The sequence below is a fragment of the Hippocampus guttulatus genome, chromosome 11 (assembly GCF_054856545.1).
Source record: "Hippocampus guttulatus isolate MCC_2025c chromosome 11, RoL_Hgut_1.0, whole genome shotgun sequence".
NCBI classification, from domain to species: Eukaryota; Metazoa; Chordata; class Actinopteri; order Syngnathiformes; family Syngnathidae; genus Hippocampus; species Hippocampus guttulatus.
The window spans coordinates 16,032,311-16,052,635 of NC_141271.1; the positions used below are offsets into that span (position 1 = coordinate 16,032,311).

Genomic DNA, 20,325 nt, shown 5'->3' on the forward strand with positions numbered 1-20,325 from the left:
CCACAACATACTACGATTGCACTCCCACACTCTCACAAATAGATTTAAAAGGATGAAGAATGTACTGGGCGGCCCGGTGGTCCAGTGGGTTGATCTCACAATGCAGAGGTACCGGGTTCGATTCCAGCTCCGGCCTCCCTGTGTGGAATTTGCACGTTCTCCTCGGGCCTGAGTGGGTTTTCTCCTGGTACTCCTCCCGCATTCCGAAAACATGCATGGCAGGCTGATTGAACGCTCCAAATTGTCCCTAGTTGTGAGTGTGAGCGTGGATGGTTGTTTGTCTATGTGTGCCCTGCGATTGGCTGGCAACCGGTTCAGGGTGTCCCCCCCCCCACTGCCCGAAGACGGCTGGGAAAGGCTCCAGCGCCCCCCCCCCCCCCCCCCCCCCGCGACCCTTGTGAGGATAAGCAGATCGGAAAATAGATGGATGGAAAAATGTACTTTGTATTGATTACAATGTTTGCAAAGTTATGTATTGCTTTTGTGTCGTGAGCAGCCAAGGAGCATATGGTGTGTGACCCGTTATGTTCCGACTCTGGATGTTGGGGTCCTGGCCCAGACCAATGTCTCTCATGCAGGGACTTCCGTAGGGGACAAAGTTGTGTGGAACACTGCAACCTGTATGAAGGGTAAGTCGTGCCTTACATTGTTTACATTACATACAATCATTTTTTGTCATGCGTTTGCGAGATGATGAAATTCCCTTTACAAAGTACAACATATGGCTTGAACAAGGCCACCCGACGGCAGCGAAGGTGGAGAGTAGATGATCCAGAAGCATCAGCTTCTTACTCTACACGTTATGAGACCAGACGTGAGGCAAAAGGCCGATCAATCAGCGTATAATATGACCATCTGGAAATACAAATGTGTTTTATTGCTTAAGCGGATGCGCGCCTCGAAAGCAAACAACTCTGCTGTTCTTTTTCGAACTGTTTATATCCTTCATGGGACAGACATGGCATAGCTTGTCAGTCATTAACTCATTCACTCCCAAAGACGTTTTTAAACGTCTTTTCAGACTTGGTCCAGAATTGGCTGGTACTGAATGAGTTAAGTAAAGTTTCAGTCAAACACATCACCGGGCTCTTTGTCATCGTTTGCAAGTCCAGCAATATTCACTCAGGATAGTAATTAATAGTTCATAACTCCGGCGGTTCAAAAGAGCAATTTAAGGTAAGTCACTTTGAAGAACAGCCCTGAAGAGTGCCATGGGGGGGGGGGGCTGTTGACTTTGAAGGTTTAGCTTGATGTTCTCCACCTCACACCTGGCAAAGCTTTTGTCCCCCCGGCCCGGTGAGTTCTACTAATAACCCCCCGAATAATTCAACTTAATGACTGACTGGTAGAAGGAGTCATTTCAAGTGCCAACTTAGGAGTGGACGCACTCATGAGGAGGAGGAAGGAGACCGGAGATGTCGATCGGGCGGGGGGGCTAGGCGTGTCACTGCGTGTCACAGTCACTGCTTGCGCACGGGGCCACGCCGTGCCTACCTGTCCATAAGGTCGTCGGCACCGCCTGCACTATCACAGCACCGCAAGCAATCCCTCACTCTTCAAATCTCGCCATCTTGTTGCTTATATTCGCCGTATATGATGGCAACACAGCCTTGGGGCAAGCTAGCTTCGATTTTTATTTTTATTTTTTTGAGGGACACTTTTATTTGAAGAGCTGAATCCTTTCTTTTATTCTCTTTTCCTGCACACGTAATGGCTCGGTGTCCCAATGTTGTTGATGTATAGCCTTGAGCATATTGCATTGATCGATATCATCGTGCTGCTCTTGATCTGAGACTAAAACCCAGCGCACCACAAACCATGCAGGTGATGGTATCTCCAGTGGAACACAACGCGAAAAATGACAAAAATACTCTTCAGCACACACATGACGCGGTGATGGATATTACAAGTTGGCGAGTGTTCATGCCTCAGTCCCGTTCCCACGATTGACAGCGCAGTTTTATGTCTGCTATGCTCATGCAGGAGTAAAACCATGACTGCAGCCAAAATATTTGATGAAAAATCACTTTTTATTTTATATAAAATAATTAGTCGCATGGAAATATATATATATTTTTTTTTCGGCACTATGTCCAGGCCAGCATGAACATTTCATTCAACAAACCTCAACTTGTGTTAACTGTATCAAAGCAGATTTGAAACGTAACTCACATTTGATACTGCGTTTATGTTTGGAAATACTCTAGATTGCGTACATGTAAGATGGAATATAAAGGGGAACGTAGTAATTCGTGCAACACCCTTGAAGTCTAACCTACTGATGTGCTCCCACTGGTTCCCGTTCTCTGTCTTTTTATGTATTTATTTTTTTCACCTCTTTCTCTGCATAAAAAGATGTGCCATTGTCATATGAACGTGAGGCCATGTCTTTCCTGTCCAATTCATCATTCAGGGAGATTCGAGAGTTTGCCAACGACTCGGTGTGTGTGGAGTGTGATTCCCAATGCGAGCGGGCTGACGGCAACTCTTTGACCTGCCACGGTTCGGTAAGTGCGCTACTCGAGTCAGCAACCACAAGGCCAACTTGAATGTTTATGTGGAAGGCATAAATCCTCAGATTTTTGTCAGAATGAGAAGAAATTATACATTTAGTTACCAATAAAATACTGTTCATATTTTAATGTAGTAGCTAAGGGGTGCCTTTATGCAAATCTTACTTTATACAGTGTATTTTTCTTCACTCCCAAAGAAATATTTTTTTTATTTCAAAGAAACGCTTTATTTTTCTTTGGTTTATTTTTATTTTTATTTTTTTGTGTCGTATGCTTGAATTTGAGAGATTGAAAGGAGAAAAAAAACGTGGTTTCTATCTGGCTGTGCAGCACACCACCCACGCTGAAGTGGAGACCTTTAAAAGTGTATCTTGCTGTTCGATTGACAGGTGTAACTGTGGAGCTGTCAGGGCACAAGAATGCCAAAGTGCAGTTTGCAGAACATTGTTTAAGTCGTTCTTGTAATCATGAAGGTTGCAAATGTCACTTTTTATTGTAATGTTTTCAGAACCTTTTTTTTTTCCTTTCAGTTTCTGGCACAAATCAATGGTGTACCTTGATTTCTCATCAATAAATTTGCAAAAATAAATAAATAAAGCGCATCGTGAGTAAGGAATATTTTGTGGAATTTTTTTTTTCTCCATCTGATCCAAATCATTTTTTTCCCAATCAGTTGTCCAAAAAGAAATAACAGAAAATTAACCAAAACAATCCCTTCAGAAGGGATGTGCTTGCTTTATTTATTTATGTAGTTATTTAGTTATTCGTTTATGGTGGCAAACAACCCTTGAAACAATTTTTCCTTTTAGATCAAACTTTTATGCAACAATATTTGTGTCTCAGAAGCACCTGTGTTGGGTGAACAGTTTCCATCATGACTAACGAACGGCTTTTGCAATGTTGATAGTAAAGGCGATGTTAAAGACAACAAACTCAGTTTCCCTTCCATCAGGCTCATACACAAACTATGTTAAAAATATTCTGTTTGTGTTGTCTGCTTCTTCGTGGGACTTAAAGTTGCTAGTTATGTTTTTTTTTCCTTGGTGTATATTTGTTTTTGGGAGGGGGTCAGAAATGGTCGCTTGAAGGGATGGAAAAATTGCGAACTGTAGTGACTACGTTGCTAAGTTGGCGACACTAGCTCTGGGTTTTAAAAATATCTCCTCTCCCGTCACCCCCAAAAAAGGGGGAAAAAAGCCCATTCAAATAAATGAATAAATTGTCCAGAGGGGAAGAAATTGGAATTAATCAATAGAATCGATCACTCACCCAGCGCTATGACCTAGTTTTCATTGGTTTACCATCATCCATCCTGCCAGCAATTTTCTATCCTGCTTGTCGTAATTCGAGTTGTTTTATTCACCTTTAATCCAATGGGGGGTTTTTTTGGAGGGGGGGGGGGCTTGTTTTTAATTATGATTGCATTTGTGCATTTGTGGCTTGACTCAGTTTGGCCCCATATGTGGGGGAAAAACCCATTTAGCGCCATGCTCTGTCGACACATGTCTGCACAAGCCCTTCCCTCCCTCCTCGCCGTGTATTTTGTCACGCAGTGTATGATGGGAATGTCTCATATTAACCTGTTGCGCCCTTGTCGTATCATCCGCATGTGCAGCCCGGGCGGCCAAATGGATTAGAGCGATCGTGTTATGGTTGCAGAGCCCTTGGCAATTAAATGAGAGTTTACACAAAGTGATTTGATTGGCCTAATGCCCTGTTGTAGTGAGGCTGGGGAGACGAACGTGTTTGTGAGCGCAGCGGGCTGTGTTGTCGACACAATATGAGATGACTGTCAAGAGAAAGATCAATAACGTTCGTTTCCTGAATGAAAAGCCCCTCTGCTTCAAACTCATTCTCCTTCATAGTATGACGAAACTAAATTGTACATTTAAAAAAAAAAAATTACATTATGCTTGGCTAAGAAAAGAATATTGTTTATTCTCTCTCTGAAGTGAGAGGGCAGCATCACTGTGTCATGCCCCAAGGAGCCCCCCCCCGCCCCCCCCTGAGTTAATCTTGACAGGGGTTGCTTTGCTAATTGGCCTCTGCAGCAACTAGCCCTCAAAAGGTGTTTAACCTGTGTCCCTGCATTAATATTGAGGTACATTTTAAATGTAATCGGCAGCCTGGCCTGGCGCTATTCCAGAGTCCCTTTACATTTCATCCTTTTTTTTTTTTAAATCAGTCAAAGTTTCTGTTTTTATTCATCCGAAATGATCAGTTTATTTATTTGTTGACAGTATTTTAGAAGCACGCTGGATTTATGTAAGAACACAGTGTCTGATTAACGTTAGCTCGTATGTTGATGTTGATGTTTTTTAAATGAAGTGGAAAAAAACTATTTCACACAAAAGTATCAGTAAAAATGTTGATCACGATCAAGCTTACGTTATCAGGCCAGGAAAACGGTTTGAATTGAACAAAAAATTGGCTGTAGTGCACATTCACGGGCAGGTACGCGTGTAGCCGCGCTGCATCACACCGAATGGAGTTTCTTATATTTTGGTTATGTCGGTTAGCTACATTAAAGGGTCAACGAGAAACAGTTCTCGGTGCGATAGAGAAGATTTGTGAACCACAATGTAAAAGATATTGTTAAACTGATACTTCTGTGACTTCACTGTGCCATGGCCAATATGAGAGAGAGAGACATAATGTAGTCATACATGACGGCTGCACGCTGTACGTGTGTGCGTGCCTTTGTATCTTTCACTTGGCAATTAGATGTTCTTGAAGCCTGTTGATTGCCTGAAAGAACACTTCTCTCCTTCCTTACCTCCTCCCTCGAATATATTAGGACCATAAATCCTCTTCGAGGCGGATTGTTATGGTCATAGCGAGTGCTTTGAGGAATGGTTATTATGAGCTTCCTCCTCTCACACTGCTTTATGCGTCTCAATTGCTTTTGGCCCTCTACACGCATTTCTTCACTCATTCATCTCTTGCATATGCTTGCCGGTGTTCGACTGTGATTTTTTTTTTCTTGTCTCTTTCCATTTTTTTCCTCCCTCTGTCTTCCACTTTCTCTATTAGTCTATTACTTTCAAGCTCCAGGATGTATATCTTTTATCTCTCCATTGCCCGTAACAGCTTTAACGTCACCGCCGTCATGGGCGTGTCATAGCTACCCATTGTTGATATCTACGGTCGTGACGGTCAAGCCATTTGATTCCCAGAATACAAGGCGTGCCGCAATGCATTTAACTCATGAGATTATAAGGACGTTACTCCATGTATGTGTGTTTGTTTTATTAGTCGTGACTGTGTGTCATATTTCACCATCACATTTGAGCGATGTCACACTGCTTTGCTTTGTTCTTGTTTTTTTTTTTAACAAACTATGACCTTTGGTTGTGTGTAAAAAAGGAGCATTCAGGTCAATTCCTACCATGCAGCAACATTACCTTCTAAAGATACATATACTTAACAGAATTGAATGTAATGGAAATTGCATCGAAAAACACGTCCATTTTTGTCATGGACATACGAGGTTTTCACAGGACAGCAACGATTTTATCGAGAAAAAAAACAACACTCATGCCGTTTAGTTGACACTGGCCACAAGAGGGCGCCTTGGTGTTGGCCGCTGTCACAAGTACTTGACACTTCGAAACAAAGCCAGTATTGGTTCTCGCCCATCCCAAACAAGAAATGTAACCACCTAGCCTGTTCAGTGTCACAGGTGAGCTAATTCAATCCCAGCTGACTTTGGGCGAGACGGGGGCTACACCCGGACGAGTCTGCATATTCCAGAAAAATCTGGATGTTAGGTTAATTCGAGACTCAAAATGTTGCAGAGCTCTGAATGGTTGCTTGTCTGTACGCGTCCTCCGACCGGCTTTCGACCAGTTCTAGGTTAACCCGGCCTTTAGCTCGATATTAAGGAGGAATGGGCTCCGACTCACCCGTGACCTCAATGACAACAAATGCTATTGAAAACGATTGAACGGATGGATGAAGGTATGCTCCCAAGTAAGACTGTTACTATAGTGTCTTACGGTCCTCCCAAATTTTGGTCAAACTCAATAACGCGTGCCGTCGGGAGATTGGAACTTTGATTCTTCACTCTAGCCGAGTAAACAATGTTGTGTGTCTATTTTTGCAGGGCCCCGAGCATTGTGTAAAATGCATCCATTTTAAGGACGGTCCTAACTGTGTGGAAAAGTGCCCAGATGGCCTGCAAGGCGCAAACAGTTTTATCTTCAAGTATGCCGAAAGCAACAATGAGTGCCATCCCTGCCATGCCAACTGCACGCAAGGGTGAGGAATGAAAGTCGCGATGAAGACACGCGTGTAATTTTGTAAATGCTCAAAAGTCAAGCACCCAAAGACTATACAGGCAGGATTTATTATTATTTTTTTGGTCATATAAAAAAAACTAATTTCCAGAGCCAAGGCTTTCCCAATATTAACAAGATGACATTGCAATAAACACCAAAGTTTTTCTTTCGATTCAAATTATTTCGACAGTTACTCCTTTTTTTATTCTCCTGCTGTGTTCCTCTCACATAAACGCATAACTTGATATCTTTCGAGACCAGAGCAATAAATAGAGGCATGATGGAGAAAATGAGACGGGATGAAAGGAGCGGAGTCCTTCACGTTTCTCCCCATCACTCACTAGCCAGTCAGCTTTCCATGCAATATTCAACACTGGTTGCTGAGACAAAATTTTGTATTTTACTCCACAGGGAGCATGTGTCATTTGAGTGTGTTATTTCTCCTTTCCTGAGTGACAGCCCCCGGCTCACTGGAGCATAACAATGTAGTCGTAAATGGAAAACACCAGGCTGACACTTGGTCACAGGTACAGCTTCATAAGCAGCTCTCCCTCTCAAGAGGACACGCCGGGAGAATTAGAGGGAAGGATCAGATTAAAATCGAAATGACAAAAAGCAGGACGTTAAACTCCTGTCCTGTTTTTGTAACCTTTTCGTACGGTCCGTTTTTAATGCACACATGTGGCCTGATTTATTGACAGTTTTCCTCTTCACGCAAACAGAGGTGGGAGCTAAGCGGCACAATCACGTTTGTGATTGATCAAACCCGACGTGAGTTGCGATGGCTAGTTTTGCGTATCCAACTAGCATGTCTCAAACTTCGGCGCGGCCAATATACAAAGGAAGGCTATCCCAGCGTAGCTGAAATTTTTGTTACATATCTCCTAGTCGGCAGACTTGCATGAAAGCAAAGGGAGAAGAATCATTGATGGTTCTGAATGCAGCCTACACAAAAATCCGTAGTTACCCTCTCACACGTCTTCTCTATTATATGCAATAATAGCCAACTCACTCTACATACATTTGCTAGCTTTATAGAAGTGGCTTACAACATTTGGCCGTGGAACACTGAAAAAAAAAAAGTAATAATTTATCTCAAATGTTTGCACGAAAATAAAATCATCTGGATCCAGATTCTACCAAGAAGGTGCATAAATGACCATTTAAGTCGACCGCACATCGGAGAAAGTGCCCAAGTGAACATGCAAATTAGTGCCCGATTTTTGGAATTCTAATACATTCGGCCTTTGGTAAGTTCCGGGGCAGTTTTATCTTCATAAGACAGTCATACCTCGGTTTTCGACCATAATCCGTTCCAGAAGGATGTTTGAAAACCGATTTGTTCAAAAACCGAAACCGCGCTCTTTTGTAAAAAAAATAAAATAAAATAAAATCTTTATTGAACACGTCTGCTCACAATAGAACGCTACACGAGGAAGCGTCACTTCCTCGTCTACCCGAGGAAGCGTCACTTCCTTGTGTAAGGAAAGCGAGAGGAGTCAAATGGCGCATTCAAGTGCGCTCAGTTTGGTCGGGAAACGATTTTCGGTCGTAATCCGAGGCATAAAAAAAAAACTCGAAATTTTGGGCCGAAAACCGATTTGGTCGAGAACAGAGACGTTCGAAAACCGAGGTGTGACTGTAATTGTTTATATCCAATGAAGTATATAGTGGTGCATTGAGGTATGAGTTTTATTTGTTCCTTGACCACGCTCGTAACTCAGAGCACATTTAATCTTCCACGCGTATTTTGCTCAATTCACTGCAATTTCCTCATTTTTAAACATCTTTGCATCTCTTAACCCCATTTTGTATTTTTCTAGGTGCAGTGGGCCAAGACCTCAGGACTGTATCGGCTGGATGGACAGGTACAATCTTGTCTCGCGTTCCTCTTAAAACTCAAAAGCAGAGCACAGACTACGTCGACAATCACATCTGTTTGCAACAGTTGAACCTGTTTTTATCTGTTCACGAGCACGGAAGTTATTCTAGCTCTTCCTTTCCATTGCGATTCACTTGCGATCGTTTTCACTGACCATGTGGCTCACTATGTTTGTATACGGACTACATAGGAGCGCATCTATTTTTAGCAGCTAGCGGCTTCTTTTCCCGATGAATAGGCAGCCTTATACCAAGGGCAATCGATGGTGAAGCAGATAAGTAAAAAATCCAGGGGACTCTTTGGAGAACGGATAAAAATGTACACTTTTCTTGCTCAACACCGAGACACGGCTAACAGGATAAAGAAGGAGCGGCAGCAGAATGGAAGTCAGCTGACCTGTTGAGCGGCTCAGCGCTTATCAGATCTCGGATAGCAGTTGCGGTGATACATTAAATGTCCGGCTCAGTCGGCAGCTTGGGTGTCACACATCTGGTAAATCTGCTGCCTCGGTGGCAGCATCGCCTTTTGAGCGTGATTTCAAGCGGCTTATCGGGCATTCATTCTCACCAAAAGGCCAATATTTCAGTGTAGGGACTTAGTGCCTCGTTTGATTAAGCTGTCACTCAATATTCACTCATCAAAATGGGCCATTCCGAACCATGGTTCGATGTCGTTATGTTGAATCAAGGCTTGACGTCATTGCGTGTTTCTGCTGTTGCTGTTTGTCGATGGCAAAAAAAGATTAAGCGCAGTCGATTGAGAGGCACATGGCTTATCTTTATCCCGACTGACTTAACGTCATCGGTGGGTCACACCCTGGCCTGGTCACCACTCAATGACAGGTACACATTTAGACGAACACAAAATCATAGGAAGAAGATGCAGCCGCGGTGTTACCGCCTGTAACGGTCGTCACATTTGCAGAATGAAAAACAAAATGTCGCATTCGATGGCAGGTGAGCACGGCAGGCAGTCATCATAGACGCAAGCCTGCGTGAAACTCAGAATTTATGGATCAAGGAAACAAGCAACATACACGTCTTTAAATCCTTTCTACTTCCTAAAAAAAAAAAAGCAATATACACGCCATGAAAACATGGATGAAAAGAAACTAATTTCTTGATCAATAATACACCGTAGCATTAGTCACGTCACAGACTTCCATCATACCCCAATGCCGTGCTTCATTCAAGCAAGTCCGTCCCTGTGAGAGCGGACACAAGGAGCAAGCGACATGTTCCGCTTTTTAGCTTGTCAGTATCGTCCGATACTCTCGCTTTACTTTTTCCCTTCATTATCTTTTCAACCTCTCTGCGTCACCCCAACTTTTCTTTCTCCCAGCGGCGTTGCTTCATCCATTCTAATGACTTATCTCACCTTTCCTCCTTCTCGTCCCCTTCCACGTTATTGTCCTCAGAACCCCTTTGATCGCGGCAGGGGTGATCGGCAGCCTCTTCATGGTGGTTATCGTCGCGCTGAGCGTGGCGGTGTCTGTGCGCCGGAACAACATCAAGAAGAAGCGGGCCCTTCGTCGCTTCTTGGAAACAGAGGTGAGTGATGTCTTCGGTCTCGGGTATTCACTTAGCTAGTCTTAGGAAACACAGGATGCCGTGACGGAGGCTGTGACAGAGATGAATGCAGCTAAATGCTCTCGACACTTGCTCAGATTAACAGTAGTAACTGCCCCAAGACAGCTGACATCCCGACCCTCGTGAGGATAAAGCTGCTCGAATAAAGGATGATTTATATATCCCGTATTTTCCACACTAAAAGGCACACTGGATTATGAGGCGCACCTTCAACGAATGGCCTATTTTGTAATTTTTTTCATACATTGGGCGCACCGGATTATAAGAAAAATCTACAATGCATCCACTAGATGGAGCTACGCTCATAGAAACACCAACAGAACGATTAGATGTCAGTAAAACGTGTTAATAAAGCAGCGACACAGTTCACTTAACCAACAGCAAGTTATAACATTGACTCGTTAACGTTGAACTCTCTTGCCGCAGCTCAATTTTCATGTTCAACTGCGCAACCGATCACCTTAAGTTTGAACTCTGCGTTGTCAGCATGTCTCGAGCAAGGAGCCATTTTGGGGTCGAAATATTACCGTAATGACCATACACAAGGCGCATCGGATTTTAAGTCAAGTCAAGTCAACAGTATTTATAGAGCACTTTCAAACAGCCATCGCTGCATACAAAGTGCTGTACATGGAGCAATTTAACATGCACAATAAACAGTAAGACAAATCGGTAATAAAGGCGGTAGAAAGCACCAAACAGTAAAACCAAGAACAAATCTAAGTCATGCTGAGTCGAATGCCAAAGAATACAAGTGAGTTTTGAGGAGGGTTTTGAAGATGGGCAGCGAGGAGGCTTGCCGAATGTTCAGTGGGAGGTCATTCCAGAGAGAGGGACCAGCAACAGAAAAGGCTCTGAGCCTCAGTTTAGTTCTTGGTACTTCTAATAAAGTCTGGTCCACAGACCTGAGGCGCCGGGCAGGTGTGTAGGGGCGGATGAGCTCAGAGAGGTAAGGTGGCGCGAGATTATTCAGAGATTTGAAAACAAATAAGAGGATCTTGAAAATAACTCTAAAATGAATGGTTAGCCAGTGAAGGGATGCCAGAGTAGGAGTTATGTGCTCCCTCTTACGAGTACCAGTCAAGAGGCGAGCAGCGGCATTCTGGACCAGCTGAAGGCGGTCCAGAAGGCACGCTGTGAGCTATGAGCTTGGCAGGCTTTTAGGTGCGCCTTTTAGTTCAGAAAATACGGTGTGTGTATATATGTACACCTCCCCCCGCAGGAGACTCTGGTCAAGTTCATGTACGATGAATGTATAGTTTGCAATTATACCATATACCGGTAAATTATACACTTTATTTTCCTTAGGATCCCGTTTTTTTTCTCTCTCTCTCTCTTAGTGAGGGGCTACAGGATTCAGTTCATACACTTGATTCGGTGACCAAATGTGGTCATGGTCGAAGTTTTATAGCAATATTTCACAACCAGTGTACAGTCATCTTGTGAATTCTTAACCAAACTAACAAATGCTTGTGGTGCAGCATTTTGCAGTGAGAGAATATTGTTAGGAAACGGATGCGCGCTCCCGAGGCTTGTGCGCATGTGCGTGAGTCTGTTCTCATACAATTCATCGAATGCTTCCTGTCGCTAACTCGGTGGCTCAGGTAGACCTTTTAGCTTTCTTCACAATACAATGCAGTTATGAAAAGGCATCGGGATGGAAGGATCTTCTCAGAGTGTGTTCAAACAGGAAAAGTGCACTACTGGCTGGGATTTTAAGGCACTCAATTGCCCACGTGCAAAATTAGGTCTGGTAGTTTGCGCTCTTTACAGTAGCTGGTCCAGCGCTTCGTGCGCATGCAAAGCGGCTGTCGAAACATTACCTTTGCGCTTGCTATTACGACCTCCTATTCTGCTTGTCACAAAGACACTCGCGTGTCATTTCATTCTGTTAGGAGACTACCTGTATAGAGAAAAACCTGTACGGGTGCTTCATCCACGGATTATCCATCAAGAGGCGGAGATTGATGAGAGAGTGGATAATGGCGGACGTAGTCAAAGGGAAGCAGGCGGTTGAAGGAGGAGTGGGGTCGAGCAGGCAGGGAGTTGAGCAGAGCTGAACTTGCAGAAAGTCGGGGCGAAAAGTAGGCAGGCATATAATGAAGTGAGAACGGTACAAGTGTAACCAACACAAGAGTGATTAAATAAAAAATAAAAATAAAAAAACAGATACCGACAGACCAAAACTTGCATTTCGCTCATCCGGAGGTGGACATCAGCAAATCCTAATACAGAATTAATGGAAGGTTCAAATAATTTTCAAACCATTAGTAAAAAAAATATGATAATAATCTACAGCAGGGGTGTCAAACTCATTTTTGTCGCGGGCCACATTGTCGTTACGGCTTCCCTTGGAGGGCCATTATGAATTTTGGGAAACCATATAAATGTTTAATCATCTCCACATATTACGTACACAGCGCACAACAAATTGATGCATAATCAGTTTTGAAAGCAAAAGTCAAGAATAATGACTGTTATTGTGGATTACATATGACAATTTGAAATTTTGGTTCAGACTTTAGCAAGCATCATGGAACTTGACATGCTTGATTTGCTTTTGCGGGACACATAAAATGATGTGGCGGGCCAGATCTGGCCCCTGGGCCTTGACTTTGACACCTGTGATCTACAGCATGTTTTTTTGTTTTTCGATGCTTCCTACTGCCCAATTATTTGCAGACTGGTCCTAGTGTGCGATCTGCCGGTTGGAATTTTTTTTGTTGTTGTTGTTTTTTTGGGACTTTCTTGCAGTTGAACCCAGGTGCTCCCCCCCAAAAAATGTGTTGTTTCACATTTCAGCACCACTATTTAGAGTGAGGATGCGGACAGTTCCGACCGCGTCGCGCTGCAGCAGCTGCGCTGGCTGGACAGCTCCTTGCAGCGTACAAGAGCCTGTTGGCTTCAAATGTGATTGTTTGTTTGTGTGCGGTCGAGTATCTCCCTCCAGATGCTGATTTATTATTCAGTTTCAATGAAGAATTGCCATTGTTTTTAATCAAACAAGTAGCAACCATGAGCCAGAGGGGGAAACCCGGGCTGCCCACCCAAGTCTGTCTGATTTACACTCTGTGATTATCTGCGCTTGCCCGCTTTTGAATCTTGGATACTATTTTCCTAATCCTCCTTATATTGCTTCCGTTTTGGGCGCTTTTGCTTCCCCGAGCAAGTCAGCTGCCTGCTTCCTCATTGCTGCCTTCCCATTGTTTTATTTCTATCACGCCCCCACCCCCACCCCCTCTCTCTCTCATTTCCTCCATCATCTCGTTATTGCTCTACTCGAGAAGTGATGATAGAACAGTGTGAACTTCAAGTTTAGAGATCCTGTCGTGATCTCTTCCACCCCCCCCCCCCCCCCATGTTCTTTTGCCACTTGTTAATGCGAATCCTCACTGTTCGGTGACGGATGACATCATATTGAGCAGTCACTGTTCCGATTGGTTGTACAATGAGTGAGGATTATTTTCTGTTTTCCTCAGCTGGTAGAACCTTTGACACCCAGCGGGACAGCACCCAACCAAGCTCAGCTTCGAATCTTGAAAGAGACAGAACTCAAAAGAGTCAAGATCCTCGGCTCCGGAGCCTTTGGGACAGTGTACAAGGTAAAAAATGAAGTCAATTCAAGTGTCATAGTAGTCAGCTGCCTTTGCAAAATACATTTCGACGCATCATCGTTCTGATCAATCCTGAGGAATCTTCAAGTGGAAGAAAGTGAATGGTATTCCCAGATCATGAATGCCAAGAAATTAGTTTGAAAAATGGAGGTAGAAGGTGAGGAGAATGAGGTAATAGAAACCAGGAAGTCCCGTGTGGTCATAATGTAATTAGATGTTAAGTTAAGGTGGGAGCCAGCGTGACACTGGGCATAAAATTGACGACTTCAGATTTATCATTTATCTTCTTTTCCTTATCCGTCTGTATTTTTATTTTTCCATCATAATTATGAAAACAAAAATGCAGATAGTCTTCTGAAGAATCATACGATGCCCTTAACGGAAGATTGTTGTCTCAAATTATCTTTTAGCGGTTTGTCTTATTGCTTCTTTTTGTCTCCTTTCGGATTTTAACAGCAGTGTAATATTTCTGTTGACAGGTTGCAGTTTAATATTGAGGTAAAATTAAACCTGTTCTTGATCATTTATGAACAATAAAAAAAAGCCCATTATTGTATATGAGAGTACACGGTAAAAACAAACGGTAGCACCCCATTTAGGACAATTACTGTTATGAGTTTGCTGGGGGGGAAAAAACTGAACGTTTTTGCTGAGAAATCATTTGAAATGCAATTTGCTCTCGATTAAATTAAACCTCACTGAGCAATAATTAGCCCGGCGTATGCCGTTGGACAGGGTGTATCGAACGAAGCGGAGCACTCCTGAAATTAAAGCTGTGATCAGTGGTAGTTTCGCTTTAGTGGAGATGTTAAGCCTGCCGTCATGGTGGGGGTGTTCGTAACGGCAGCGCGACGCATTTGAAGCTTGTTGAAAAGTTGAGCGCCACTTCAGTTCTCCCTCCTCTTTTTAAATGCTTTGACCGTTTTGGCAGCTGCTAAATCACTTTAATCACAGATGAAATTGGATCCTTCAAAATGCCCGCTTTTTTTTTTTTTTTTTTTTTTGGGGAAGGACAAAATAACTTTTAATCGTTCAACACGCACTATATCATCATCGTACCCACTACCCCGATGGGATTTTGGATGACAGGTTGAAAGAAAGGAGATAAAATAGGTGACAAATGTGGTGGGAATGATCAATTTACTAATTGAGATCGAGAGCGTAACCGTTATTTAAGAAGAAAGTGGAAAAAAGGTTGTTCGGGAATCAAGGTTTTGGGGACAAGGGTGGGGGGGGGGGGGATTATTGAAGTATTTACACTGCAGTGACGGCTCCGGGAATTTTTCTCTCCCTGGGCTAAAGAGAGGCTTGACCATTACTAGGTGGGCTGTAAAAAAAAAAAAAAATATATATATATATATATATATATATATATATATATATATATATATATATATTAGAATATAAATATATAAATAAAAAGCTGGAGGGGCCTAAGCTAGCAACACAGATGGCGCCGCCATCAAAAGATAAAATAAATAATTAAATACATAAATAAATACAATAAAAATCATAAAAACAAATATAAACAAATGATGCCATATCTAATTATAATCATAACAAAGAGAATGTTTTATTTTGGGGGGGGGGCCGATGCATACTGTAAATAACATTTGGCGCAATTGTGTAAAATTGCAGAATTTTCCGCAGCACACAAATGTACCACAGTACAGTTTTAGACTCACTGGCTTGGACACCATCTCTGCATGTAACTCATTTCAGTCAAACAGCTCGCAACAGGCTTCATTCGTGGAACTCACATAATGTTCTTTCGCTTTCACCGTATGGAGATGTCATGTCCTAAATGGTTTTGTCCAGATGCTTGTTGGTATCTGGGAACTGAGTGGTTGTGTACCTTACATACACTGATTGAAAGCTGTAGCATTCTTTGGCTCATCCTGTGTTTGTTTGTATTTCTCTCAAGGGAATTTGGATTCCTGAGGGGGAAACGGTTAAGATCCCCGTAGCCATCAAAATCCTCAATGAAGCCACGGGGCCCAAGGCAAATGTGGAGTTCATGGATGTGAGTAAATAGACAATTTCATGATAGGTTTATTTATAGTTTATAGTTTATAATGATTATTTGATCATTTTAGATATTCCCTTTATACGGTTTATTGTATATATGTACTTCACTTGTCGAAAATATTGAAAGAAATATTATATTGTGTTGCACAGGTCATATGGTGGAAAAGCATTTATCTTCGTGTCATTTATATATATATATCTATATATATATATATATATATATATATATTTTATTTTTTTTACATCACAACAATCTGCCATTCAAACGGGGGGTGTAGACTTTTCATGTGCATTCACCGGAATTCAATTTTTCAAGCATTCGCAGTTCATCTTGTTTCAAAAAGAAAACTGAAAAAGATCAAACTTATTACCCAGTGATGATGCAATGCAGATGAAATGACTCATTAGCACACATACTCATCCTGACACGCACGCACGCACGCACACACACACACACACAAAAAGTGACCCAGTTGCACTCGCTTTTTTTTTTTTGCACTTAATTTGGCGGTCTAAGAGGAAGTGTTAGTGCGAGCATTTCTGTTTTTCATCAGGATGCCTTTGATGAGTACCCAGTGTTTGTTATAATTTATGCTCGGTGTGCTTTGAGAGCTTGTCTTGGCATCCAAGAAGGAGACGAAACAGGATCTTATGAGGGAAAAGTAGGATAGCCATATGCCTAGTATATACAGGCCAAACATTTTACACAAAAGGGCCATTATTTTGAATTAAGTTGCATTGCTAAACGTTTTTTTTGGGGGGGGGGGGGGAGTGGTCTATAGAGGAACTTTTCAAATTTTTATTGAGAAGTATATTCCGTAATTATGTTTCCCTTGTGTACATCAATTATTATTCTCGGAAAACGGATGTGCATGGATCACTTGTGGACTGTATAAGCAAGGACAGCATTGTGTTTATCACTTAAAGATGTGTACAAATAAAATATACAAAATTCCCCTTCACATATAATGAGTCCACATTTAACAGTGGACAAATAAATCATCGACACAAACTGCTGCCCCGCACACTATTAACGTTAATATATCTGGCGAGGGGAAGTCACATTATTCATGTAGCCTGCTGACACCAGGTTCAGAGTCACCCAAAAACGCTCTTGGGTCTCAGGTCACAACCGATCGTGGCTCAGCTTCAGAAAACAGGCGAGCCGTGATCAGTTGTTACCTGAGCCCTGAGCAACTGTGATGTCATTTTCAGTTGACAGGAAGTGGCAAATTGCCCCCCCCCCCCCCCATGACTAAAAATGGGTGGATTTTGCCTCTTAACTCATTTTCTACAAACACAATATTCACCAGAATACCGTGGTTAGACTTTTGGAGGCGGGATGGGCCCTTTTAAGCCAATGTCTGAATATAATGAAACGCAAAAGTATTTTAACAGCCGAGATGCGGTTCTCTTATTATCCAAGCCGTGTTGTACTTGCAACGTATTAATCCTCTTTTGTGATGTCACTTCTGTTTGGTGTTGACTGGAGCTTCACAAGATGCGTCGTATGTCTGTCTGCCTGGTACGCACCAAAGCACATTAACATGATGCGTGCTGCATGTGTGTTACCCTACAATCTGTCTCGTAATGAATTAGCCCGTAATCCCTTGTAGACACAGAACTCAGCGCTGGGACTGTGTACATAAATGCATGTGTGCATGTTGTCTGATAATATATAGCAGCTTGGTGCTTTGTTTCTCCTTACCACATGTCATTTGAATAAATAAAAGGGCCTTGCACAATGTGTAGCGGTTGAAGACAGTCAAGGTTATTCATGACTTTTTTTTTTTTTTTTTAAGTTGCTGACTGTAATATAAAACAGGAAGAAGGGTTGCTGTAATTTGACCATTGGGGCAAACTCTATTGTCAGGTAGTGGGATCTATTGTGGGCAAATTCAGCAGTTGTGTATTTTTAACATTAAAGAAATAATAATAAAAAAGCCAAGGATCCCGCAGGATAATCAGCCACTTTGATAAAATCAAATTCTCCACTTTTTGACTTGAGTAAGAACCTTGCTGCTTGCTGCTTCAAGAGAAACTCGAGCCTTAAACAGAATAAGGAGTCCTGTGATCTTTGCCAGTTAACTCTGTACTTGTAAGCTGGGTGAAAGCTCGTCGAGTGTCGTGTGAGGCTTTCAACTTTGTACTTATCTTTTCACACGGTGATAAAATAACCAATATTTTTTTAAATTACACGACATGCGCATACCATTGACTATATCATTGTGAAAAAGAAAACCGCTGCAGTCATTATTAAATTATTTGCACCTTTCTGAATAAGACAGACAGGTAAGAAGAAAAAAATTCCCCTCATGTGCGGTCACCGCCACTTTTCTATTTCTTGACACAAGGTAACACCGACACACCAGAGGCCAAAAATTGTAGTCAAGAACAGAGTTACTTTCGAATAATATGACCTAGCGTTTTGTAAAAGTGAAAATTTGTGCTCTGAATAAGTTCTTGAGTAAGAGTTTAAAAAGGTACTCCATGAAAAGAAAAATACTCACGTACTGAATAATTGGTGAGTAACTTTTGATTTTTTTTTTTAAATCAGAGCATGAACATCAAATAAACTAAAAATAAATAAATAAAATGTTATACTATTTTAGTTTCCAGCACCATAAGCTCACCAAGACAAGGTTGCCATGGATCTAAAAAGTCTACACACCCCTGTTTCGATGGCTGATTTTTGTGACAATAAAAAAAAAATCATAATAATTATATGAAACCAACGTAAATCATTTCTTAACATTTTCCACCTGCCAGAGGAGACAAGTGTTTATCTTTCAGGAAGCCCTGATTATGGCCAGCATGGAGCATCCTCACCTGGTGCGTCTGCTGGGTGTCTGCCTGAGTCCCACCATCCAGCTGGTGACGCAACTCATGCCCCACGGCTGCCTTCTCGACTACGTCTTCGAGCAGAAGGACAATATCGGATCGCAGCTGTTGCTCAACTGGTGTGTCCAGATTGCCAAGGTAAATGTGGAGAAAAAAAACGGCTGTAGTACCTTAAGTTGAACTTGGTCCGGCTTCAGTTTGGTGGGTTGATGGATCAATCTTGGCTTGGAGTAAAATATTTGTTTATCAGTGATCATTGCGGTGCCAAAACATGTTTTTTGTAGATTGTTCCAGTCATTGATTATTCAAGTTCTAGTACAAAATTCTGCGGTTCCGTCAAGAACTCGATCTTGGCTGTTGAGCTAACTCAGCACAGATTATTAGAAATGATGTGTGAAAATGTGAAGAAACCTGAAGGAGAACAACAAGAGACAAACTCAAATTTAACGACCGTATTTTCTGCTCTGTAAGGTGCATCTAAAAGCATTCAATTTTCTTAAAAACCGACAGTGCGCCTTATAATCCGTCAATATTCTGATTTCTTGGACGTCGTATTTTAAATGTTGTGTAAAGTGCTTTATTACAGCCGCTGCAGCGGTTGTTAAAGTTCTATAAACTGTATTGTATTCCCTTTAGTGTAGCTCCATCTAGTGGATGCACAACACAACCGCAGCCACTATTGCAGCTTCTATTCTATGCACCTTATCATGTGGTGCGCCCTATATATGAAAACAGTTTTATAATAAGCCATTTGTTGAGGGTGCGCCTTATACTCCGAAGCGCCTTATAGTGCGGAAAATACCATACCTTAAAATTAATAATAATAAATATTTGGACCATGTGTGGACTGCCGTCGAGGTTGTTGGATGATGATGATGGTGATGGACATTGTGATTATGTGGCCCTCGCTTTTGAATCATGCCAGTGTCTTCTTTAGGTTTTTGACCATTCCCCTTGATGTCTTATTAACTGTAACTCACTTGTCTCAAACAACAATTGAGTTCAGATGGTTGGCTTTTGATGTCGCTATCCATAAAGATGGAAAGGTGAATGGAAAAAATAACGATTTGTTGCCGTCTCAATTTATTTTTCTCAAATGGTTCGGTTTCCAAGGTGGTTAAATGAGAGGTACCGTGGTGACTTTCGACTGGGGAAATGCTAACCCATCAAACCACGTACTCACCATCACACCCTACTTTGTTACACCCCCACCCCCCACCCCCATGCTGTGTAACACAATTATTACACAGATCGCTATTTGGCAAAGTGAGTGAACACAGCTATACATGAATAAATATACTGTTTGCCTGCTGTGAACACTTGTTAACATGGAGATAGTAACACATGAAAGGCGGATGATTATGTATTATTTACATGCTTTTCTTCTGTCTTAACAGTGAATTTTTCGTTTGTTTTCAATAATGGCTACAACTTCTGGGAGCCGAGGGCTATATTGTCTCATGTGCCTAAACCGGAAAAGTTGCACAGTTGCACACTTTTCTGCCTGTGCGGATTCTCGCACTGACTTAACTGACTGTTAAGTTGGCCATAGATGTACCTGCATGGCAAAATGTGGGC

At 42.1% G+C, this 20,325-nt stretch overlaps 1 protein-coding gene across 3 annotated transcripts in view; it reads left to right on the forward strand.

The window, feature by feature from the left end:
- The window catches only part of erbb4b (erb-b2 receptor tyrosine kinase 4b), a 160,889-nt gene that overhangs the window by 118,465 nt on the left and 22,099 nt on the right, over positions 1-20,325 (forward strand). For 2 of the 3 annotated variants that reach the window (XM_086123239.1, XM_086123241.1), the window contains exons 13-20: positions 497-629; positions 2,414-2,507; positions 6,619-6,773; positions 8,617-8,661; positions 10,093-10,225; positions 13,744-13,866; positions 15,803-15,901; positions 18,676-18,885. In XM_086123239.1, coding sequence (XP_085979365.1) covers positions 497-629; positions 2,414-2,507; positions 6,619-6,773; positions 8,617-8,661; positions 10,093-10,225; positions 13,744-13,866; positions 15,803-15,901; positions 18,676-18,885 — 992 coding nt within the window. The remainder of the gene's footprint in view (positions 1-496; positions 630-2,413; positions 2,508-6,618; positions 6,774-8,616; positions 8,662-10,092; positions 10,226-13,743; positions 13,867-15,802; positions 15,902-18,675; positions 18,886-20,325) is intronic. The other variant, XM_086123240.1, reaches the window with a different exon arrangement.